Source organism: Cryptomeria japonica, chromosome 7 (assembly GCF_030272615.1).
Source record: "Cryptomeria japonica chromosome 7, Sugi_1.0, whole genome shotgun sequence".
Lineage (NCBI taxonomy): Eukaryota > Viridiplantae > Streptophyta > Pinopsida > Cupressales > Cupressaceae > Cryptomeria > Cryptomeria japonica.
The window spans coordinates 55250070-55259639 of NC_081411.1; the positions used below are offsets into that span (position 1 = coordinate 55250070).

At 37.9% G+C, this 9570-nt stretch overlaps 1 protein-coding gene across 1 annotated transcript; it reads left to right on the plus strand.

Moving 5' to 3' along the window:
* Nucleotides 1-1591: 1591 nt before the first annotated feature.
* On the plus strand, nucleotides 1592-6988 carry LOC131047165 (disease resistance protein Roq1). Its single transcript, XM_057981021.2, has 5 exons — nucleotides 1592-2347; nucleotides 2487-3624; nucleotides 3730-4005; nucleotides 4131-5990; nucleotides 6230-6988. The coding sequence occupies exons 1-5, from the start codon at nucleotides 1803-1805 to the stop codon at nucleotides 6716-6718; spliced, it is 4308 nt and encodes a 1435-aa protein (XP_057837004.2). The 5' UTR covers nucleotides 1592-1802; the 3' UTR covers nucleotides 6719-6988.
* Nucleotides 6989-9570: the final 2582 nt, after the last annotated feature.

Consider the following 9570-nt stretch of genomic DNA (forward strand, 5'->3'; position numbering starts at 1 on the left):
ATAATTGCCCAAAAGGTACAGTATGGAAAGGAGAAGCCCCAGTATGGACTGCTATACAAATGAAGTGCAAAACATGAGAAAAGTCATGAAAATGCTTGCTCTCTTAATTGATTATGACAGAAAGTACAAAAGCTAACCCTATACCAAGAAGAGGGAGGCATATAAATAGAATTTGAAGGTAGTTATCAGGTCCTGTATGGACATAAGGCATTTTATCTTCTTTTTACAAAAAGCGTCCAAAATGACAACTTTTACAAGCAAGAATGACAACTTTTGTTGCTCCAAGTGGCATTTTGAGCAACCTAACTCAACCAACCTTCCAAAATCACCTAGGAATGATTAAAAACACTTTATAAACATGTTTCAATGCTTTCCAAAGCATGGCTAAGCCTATAAGGTGATTTTCCACTTTTTAGCCTTATTTGGCCTAGGAGCACAAAACTGACAACTCAAACCTTAGTAAAACAAAACTTGATGTCTCAAGCATAAAATGATATAAAAAATCTATGAAATGACTCAAAACAACCTATGACAACATTGCAAAACTAACAGGACACTTAAGCATGAAAAATACCAAAAATGGAGAGTATAAGCAAAACTAGGTGGTCCTGCACCAGTGCTAGTGACACTCAGTTTTTCTTTTTCATCTATAAAGGGTTTTACATGAATAACTTCATGGAGGGTCTTGTCATTTTGTATGCTATGGAGAGGGGATTTGTTCTTGAATGGAAATGGATTATTTGTGAATCTAATTAACAATTCTTGATTACTATGTTAAATGAGCAACATTTGGATGCTACTAACTAGCATTTAGCTATGGTTATTCAACACATTCTTAGCCTCTGTAGATTTTTTGACTTTGCTAATTTTTCTCATATTCCTTGAAACTGGAATAGAGTTGTAGATTGTCTTGCCAAATGGGTGTATGATTGATTGTAAGGTTGGAATGTTGTGGATAGAGGAGATTTGTCTCTAGATTTATATCATCTCATTGATCAATTAGTTGTTGAAGATAAGACTACTTAATTAATTGTTCTTGGTGAACAGTTGACCATTTCTGATTTGTATTTTGTTCTATGATTAAGAAATTTTTACTCTTATATTAAAAAAAATAAAAATAAATTATGCTAAACATGTTGTAACAATAAAAGTAAACGTGTTCTAAGATGGATTCTTACAATATGCCTTACAGATTTTGTGTGGACATGTTCTGTCCTCCACGACATGCTATCATGAAGCTTTGCATACCTGATAAATGGGGGTCCGTAATTTTAAAGTGTTTAATTATTTTTAGAACAGTCTTGTAAAATATATTTGAAATGTGTTCAGGTTTATTTTACTCGTATTGTGAGGATGGTTTGTTTTGTTTTGACTGGCTATGACTGTGCCTGCTGTAATTGTTTTTACAGATGTCTGTTGTAATAGTTTATTAGTTAGTTGTTTCTATAGCTGTTATTTGTAATGCTTCTTAATTCAGTAAAAAATAAAGAAAACAGTGAAGAGGAATAAATAAAGGGATGCTTTGAGGGAAGTCAGCTCGATTACTCAATCTGAAGGATAGACATAGGCTACATCGAACGAAGTGTTGTTTTTTAATAGCTCCCTCCACGTTTTCTTTATCCTTACTAAGAAGGAACTGGGAAGTGGGGACATTGTCATTGCAATTGAATATGTCTGCACGTTATGCTGGAATCGTCATTGATATTCCCAAGCATTAGCAAACCCAAGTACTCTCTGCGTGGTTTTCTTTTTATCAATCTTTTCCATCATTTGGGCCAGATTCGAGTTTCAGTCTTTTAGTAATGGCGTCCTCTTCTTCATCATTTCCATCAGAAATTGTGGAATATGGTTTTCTGAAAGAGAATGAAGATTACCCCATAAGGGTGCAATCAGTTGATTCTTCAAGATTGTTTGATGTATTCATCAATCACAGGGGACCTGACGTCAAACATACTCTGGCTCTCCAACTTTACAATTTAATCAAGAAAACGGGTTTCCGGCCATTTCTTGACTCTCAAGAGATTGAATTGGGAGATTCAATTCCCTCGACTCTAAAAAATGCCATATTTTCTTCATCAGTTCACGTTGCCATCTTCTCTCAGGGATATGTAAAGTCCGCTTGGTGTTTAGCTGAGCTAGTTCTCATGCTACAATCTGGGGTAAAGATTATCCCTGTCTTTTATGATGTGGCTCCTGCCGATCTTCGCTACATCGCAAAGGGAGTGTATGCAGAAGAATTTGCCAAGTATGAAGAGAAAGGCAGATACCTCAGCCAATTGGAGGAGTGGAAAAAGGCCCTCCACACTGTTTCATTGATATCTGGCTATGAACGCAACAGACATAATAAGTAAGACAATTTCTTTTCTTTTCTGAAGTTTTAAGTTATTCATTGAAATTTTGTATGTTGTTTACATCTTTAGTTGATTGCTTTTAGCCTAGCACAATGATTTTCTGATTAATGGTCATGTTCTCTTGTAAACTGTCAGTGATAATGATAAACTTTGTGAAATCATCGTGTCTGCTGTGCTAAAAGAGGTTGAGAGGATGACTCCTTTAGATGTTGCGAAACATTCAGTGGGATTGGATGAACTTGTGGATGATTTTGAAAGCAAGTGTGGAAGGCACATAGAGAAAGAGAATTTTAAGATCATTGGGATATTTGGAATTGGTGGATCTGGCAAGACTACTCTAGCCAAAGAATTCTTCAATCGCAAACGTTCAGAGTATGATAGATCCAGTTTTCTTTTTGATGTAAGAGAAGCGGCTGCGAAAGGTGAATTGCCTAGTTTGCAAACTAAGCTACTCAAGGATCTGTTCATGGAGGATCATCCCAAGTTTCAGAGTACAGATGAAGGAATAAGTTATCTCAGGTATCGTCTGGGAAAGGCGCTCCTTTTGCGTTTCCTTATTGTTGTAGACGATATTGATCACATACGTCAGTTAGATGCTCTCCTTGTGACAGATTGGCATACCCTGAATCCTGATAATTTGTTAATTGTTACCACCCGGGATGAAAGGATGCTCATTCGAGCTTCAATTACTCCTAGATATAGGATGAAAGAAATGAATGAGAAGCACAGTAGAGAACTCTTTTGTTGGCATGCATTCCAACAACCTTATCCATCCAGGGGATTTGAGGATTTGGTACAGAGCTTTGTGAAAGGGTGTGGAGGTCTGCCTCTTTCCCTTCAAGTGTTGGGCGGGCACGTTTCTGGTAGTTCAGAACAACGTTATTGGCAGATAGAATTAGATAAAGTTCGCAAAACACTGCCTGGAGACATAAAACAAAGGATCCAAATAAGCTATGATTCACTGGACAGAGAGGAACAAGGGATTTTCATGGATATTGCATGTTTCTTTGTCGGAAAACTGAAGAGCACTGCAATAAGAATATGGGAGGGTTCAGGATGGAAAGCAGATTTTGCGCTTCAGATTTTAGAGGACAAGTGTCTTGTTTGTGAGGGTGATGCAGAAATGACCTATTGGGAAGATAAGTGGTTGATGATGAACAAACCTGATGTTGTTCTGGGAATGCATGATCATATCCGTGATTTTGGAAGAGAAATAGCAGATGGGCAAAGGCCACCTTGTCGCTTCTGGTGCCCCCAAGATCTTAAATCTATGGTATGATCCATTTGATTATTTTCGTTTCCGTAAAATCCCGTGACTTTTTTCTATTGCTTCTTTTCTCAAAGGCAGCACATATTTAACCTTCATTTTTTAATACAGCAGTTAAAAGGATTCCGAAACATTATCCGTGAGAGCAATCACCATAGCTTCAGATGTTTCCATTCCTTTTTTGATTCGTCCGTTGGTGGTCGAATTACATTCTTTCTGGGGAACTCAGATGACTGTCCTGAAAATGCAACGGTATTGCTATCGCTTGAGCTTTACCTGCGTGAAGAGCAACTCATAAGTATCCCTTCATGGATTCCTTTGCGAAATTTGCAACGTTTAAGAGTTGTCTTTGGACGTCTCAAAAGGTTGTGGTACGAAGCTGCACAGGTATTTTTTTCTCTTCATTAGAAATGGATTTTTGATTAAGAGTTGACAATGTCTTCTCCCAACCCTTTTTTTGTGAAGATTGTTTAAAATTAAATAATTTGAGATAAACGACGCCCAAATTTCAGGTTCCTCTTCAGTTGAAAGAGTTGGTGCTTCAACAAATCTCATTGGAAGAGATTTCCAGCTCATTAGAAATGTTAAACGAATTGCAATATCTTGTTATTAAGGGGAAAAATGGAGGAAATTGCATCCTAGGTACAGAGAGATCCTTAACAGAAACCCTCAAGAAACTTACCAAACTCAAAGGATTAATTTTATGCCAATTCAGATTCAGTGGGAAAGTGTCTTTGAAGAATGGTGGAGAGTCAACTTCTTCTGATTTCCTTGCACATAGCCTCCAAACCGTACAGATTTCTGACCAGCAACTTGCATGCCAGGTCTCAATTAGCGGAGAGCATTGTCCCAATCTTGAATCTCTTCACCTGGAATCAATGGAAAATCTGATTGAAATTGATTTGAGATGTGTCAGTACACTGCGCTCTCTCACAGTCAGATTTTGTAGTGAATTGAAAACGATATCAAGAAGTTTTGATATGTGTGCCAAGCCTGCAACATTAGACATACAGGAATGCCGACAGCTTGGATTAATGGCTTATAGCAGGAAATTGAAAACACTATCAGGGAGTTTTGATATGAAGAGTTTTGGTCTGGGAAGGTTTGATGTCGAAGATCTAAGTGGGCTCGAGAAGACTATCATTAATAGAAGATGGAATCTGCAGAACGTAAAACGTAGTGAGTTAGAAGGATTGAAATCCTTACATCTTTCAAGCATTGGGGGAGGTATATCCAAACTCTCAATTTCTGGAGAGCATTGCCCCAACCTTGAATCCGTCCACCTTGAATCCATGGAAAATCTGATTGAAGTGCATTTCAAATGTCTCAACATGCTTAATTCTCTTAAATTATGGTTTTGTAGTGAATTGAAAAGGATATCAAGAAGTTTTGATAGGGATGTAAATCCTGCAATATTAGATATACAAGAGTGCCAACACCTTGGATCGATTGCTTATAGTAGAAAATCGAAAACATTATCAGGCAGCTTTGTGATGGAGAGCTTTGATCCGGGGAACTTCATTGTGGAAGATCTGAGTGCGCTTCAGAGGACTGTCATCAATGAAAGCTGGAATTTTCAGAACATGAAAGGTATTGAGTTAGAAGGATTAAAATCTTTGCATCTTTCAGGCAGCGAAGGAGGTGTATCCAAGCTCTCAATTTCTGGAGAGTATTTCCCAAACCTTGAATCTTTCCAACTTGAGTCTATGGAAAATCTAACTGAATTGAACCTGACATGTTTAACAGCAGTAAAATCACTTACATTTAAATCTTGTAGAAGATTGATAACAGTATCTGGGAGCTTTAATTGGGCTAATAAACTTGCAACTCTGAAAATTAAAAACTGCCCCCGACTTCGACTATTGCCAAGTCTTGCAGATCTGAGATACCTGGAGAGCATTATCATTGATGGATCTTTGAATCTATGGAATATAGATGGTACACACAAGTTAGAAGGATTGAAACGTTTGCATGTTTCAGGGGGAGAAGGAGGTGTATCCAAGATCTCAATTTATGGAGACCATTTGCCCAGGCTTGAATTTCTCCACCTTGAATACATGGAAAATCTAATTGAATTAGATTTGAATCGGATAATGGAGCTTAAATACCTTACATTAAAGTCTTGTACAAGACTCCAAATAATAGAAGCGAGCTTTAATACAGCCTCAAAGCTTGCAATTTTGGACATAAGGGACTGCCCTGAGCTTGAAGTGTTGCGAGGTCTGCCTAGTCTGTGCTACCTAGAGAGGATTATTTTTCATCATTGCTGGAAGCTGCACACTTTACAAGGTATTGAAAAATCGACAGGATTGAAGTACTTGAATCTTTCAGGAGCCCAGAAAGCTATACAAGATTGCATTTCCACATTGCAGGTATATAATTCTAGTCGCTTGGGGAAAATAAATAGGTTAATCATCTGACAAGGGCATTTATAATAATATTATGTGCTTTTTAAAGATTGATAATAATTTTATGTGCTGTTGTCTTGTAATTCTTTCTTATTATCTATTAGATAAAAGTTTTTAAACAAAACTTTCATCTGAATAGTAATGATGCTTTGAGTTTCTAAACAATTTTTTTTTGAAAGATGTGTGTTTTTTGTCGGATGCAGAGATTCCCCTTAGAAGTTACAGTTGTAATTGGAGAAGCAACTGAAGATGTGAATAATAACTGGTCCCATTTAATGTCAGTGTTGGTGCCTTCACTTGTTGGCGCGCATGCGATTTGTGAAATTCGTGATTATTTTAATGATCTCAACCCAATTTTTATTTCTAAGTTCAAATCGCAATGCGCTTTCAGTGCAATCATAGTTTGTGCTCTGTTCGAAACTTCCGATAGCCCGGGACAACTGGGGATTCTCCTTCCTCCCGGTGACTTGATAGAGACCCAAGTGGAAACTGGAAAATGGCTGGCCTCCATTTTCATTGCTGGACAAGAACACGTAAATCGTGCGCAGCAGGATATCCACCAGTGGATCCCCAAATGTCCGTCAGATTCATTAAAGAATGGATTCATAATTACCGTGAGCAGGGGCCAAGAATGGGAAGCACTGGTTTTACTCAAATTAATTATTGCCTGGATGTATAAGAGAATAAGGTAGTGCACGGGTAGTTTATGGCTTTTACATGTGGCTCTTTAGATTGCGTTCCTTGTGGGTAAGTAAACGTTACTCTATCCTTTAATTTGATGAGCACTGTTAATATATTCTTGTAGATTTCATTCTATATTAGAGAGGTCTCATTGCTTCCAAATGGTATGGAGAGGATGGAAAGAGCATGTGTTTTGATTGACTTCAAAATTTTGTCCATGCATAATGTAAAAGGGCATGTTATTGTTATGAATACAAGCATAGAATAGGAGAAATACATTCCTCGCCTCTTCTTTACTTTGTTTCCCTCCTTTCTCAACTGAGGTACTCGTTCTAGGAATAATATATATAATTTATATTTCAACTGTTTTTTGATATTAATGTACATTTGAAAATTTTAATTTGATAGGACTTACTTGTATAATATGGTATACCATGCACTCATTTCTTATTTAAATTTTAATATGCTTTGCAATTTCTTGGTGATCAGCGAGAGTTAAATGCTTTCGATCAGTACTCTACCATGCGTCTCACAGTTTTTTCTCCTTTCAAAAGGAAGCCAACCAGGAGCGAAGTGGATGGGGCTTGGCAAAACCAGTCATTGGAGGAAAGCCCTTCAAACCCTCACAGGCCCTAATTCGATTCCCCTTAAAGCACAAAATTGCTCTGCAAATTTGAACACTCCGCTGCTCGGGGGCACTAAATATGCCTACCTTCCCCCATCCTTCCCCCATCCCTCAGGCCATTTCAACAAATCGTTGGGACAAGCTAGGGAATCTAGAAAGGTGTTGAACCAAAGATGACTTAAGGCCAATCTTGCAAACCATAGAATATCAAGGCAAATTACGGTGGATCTTTCCAGGGTTAACAAACTTGGGAAAGAAACTCCCTCTCATACTGCGAAGTAGAGAGAGTGGTCGCGATCGTACCCATCGAACCTAGTAGGCCGAAAAATGTAGATCGGGCTAGATTTAGAGATTCTCCAGTAGAACATCGTTTTTCACCAAAGAAAGAGCTTCATTGCTCTTTGGCGAGGCTCTCATTACTCCTTCAAACATGTGAAAGGTTGGTGGGAAACTAAATTTTACAACCTAGTAAGCACCTATAATCTGCGTTCTCATTGCATTCTAATTACATGCATAGACTCAAATGTTAAGTAGGATATGCTTAGAAGTAAGGAGAAATTGTTTAATGGCTATATCTTTCATTGCATTGATTGGGTTCCTAATTTTAACCCTAAAGCTTTCAAATTCAATAGAAAACTGCATTGGGTCAACATTTGCCCCCTTCTTGTTGAATTTCATGTTTCAGAAATAATAGAATCATTGCGATAGGGTTAGGGAAATGCCTAGCTATTGAAGGTATTCAGGGTAAAAAATTTGATAAAGACATTAAATTACTTATTCATTTCAAAACCATTTGCCCTAAATTGAACCTTTTCGAATTAATAACCTCAACTGGAAAATGAGAGATTAATCCTTCGATCAATAAATGAATTTTTGACGCTTCACATATTGTTATCTATCATAAGAGAAATGCAATTAAGTAGACAATCATCAATCATAGTTCTACAATCCACAACCAAATCACCCATAACAGCCTATCAGTCAAAGCATCTGAGTCTCGCCCTAACCCTACCCCACCCATGCCCATAGCTAGTCTGTCTCTCTCCAATAAAATCAAGGATGGTTTGCCTTCCTTTGCCTCATCCTCTCATCCCTCGACACTGTCAACAAAGAAGGATAACCCCTCACTATCTATTCCAAAGAGAAAGGGAATTCACATTCCCCCTCATAGGGATACCCATTTAGACTTAGACCATACTTCCATGGACAATAGGAAATCGAGCCATCTTCCAACAGATATTTAGTATCTTCCCAACTCAATTCAAGTTAACAATAATCTAGATAAACAATCTATTTTTCTTAACAAAGAAGCGCTTAACGACTTACTTGAATTCACTAATGGCTTGAAGGCTTATATAGTGGAACAAAAAGAGATAGTGGAGCACAGTTTGGCTGACGAGGATGAAATTAGGGACAAGGACCTCATTACAACTCTAGGAGGCTCAAAGGACTTTAACCTCAGGGATGCTCAAAGGGATTCATTAGAAAACACTCTTTTTCTCACCCCAACATCAGGATCCTTGAAATGATCATATAATATAAAGGTACTTGGAGGGGCCTCTCCCGACCAATGAATTGAAACCCCTATGGAGAAAGGCCCATTGGGTTTATCTCTTAATTTGATAGGCAGGCCTAAGACAAATTGTAGATCTTTTAGAAGAGAAGAGGGAGAAGATCAAATTGGGAACTTAGACTCAAGGGTGGGGAAGCTTTTGATCAATCTAAGATAACAGACACCTTTAATGTAGGGCGGGGGGAGTTCCCTCCCACATTTCCATGAAGATAATTACATGGAATGTTAGGGGTATCAATGCCCCTAACAAGCAGCTCATCCTCAAGCACTACATCTTCAAGGTTAAAGATGAGATAACCATTATTTAGGAAATAAAGTTAGATAATGCTGGAGGAGATATTTCTGGCAAGCGTCTAGGTAGATTCAATTGGAGAAGAATTCCTGCGGTAGGGGCTTCCGGAGGTCTAGGTATCATATGGGACTCCAGATGAATCTCATTAGAAACTGATCTAGAGAACAATGAGTCTAGAAGTTAAGTGTATGAGTAATAACTTAAACTTTATCCTAATCAATATTTACGGCCCCACCCCTAATGATTTAAAGCGAAGAGTTTGGGAGGAGCTTTCCACTTTCATGAGTAAACATAAGAATAAGAATTGCATTATAGATAGATATTTTAACGCCATTTGCAACCTTACTGAGAAATCATGGTGTTTCTCCTGAGA

Bases quoted from the DNA above. Each gene is read 5' to 3' on its own strand.
- LOC131047165 (XM_057981021.2), top strand. From the start codon at position 1,803: ATGGCGTCCTCTTCTTCATCATTTCCATCAGAAATTGTGGAATATGGT. The intron at 3,625-3,729 runs GTATGATCCATT...TTTTTAATACAG, and splicing joins CCCAAGATCTTAAATCTATG to CAGTTAAAAGGATTCCGAAA. The intron at 5,991-6,229 runs GTATATAATTCT...TGTCGGATGCAG, and splicing joins ATTGCATTTCCACATTGCAG to AGATTCCCCTTAGAAGTTAC.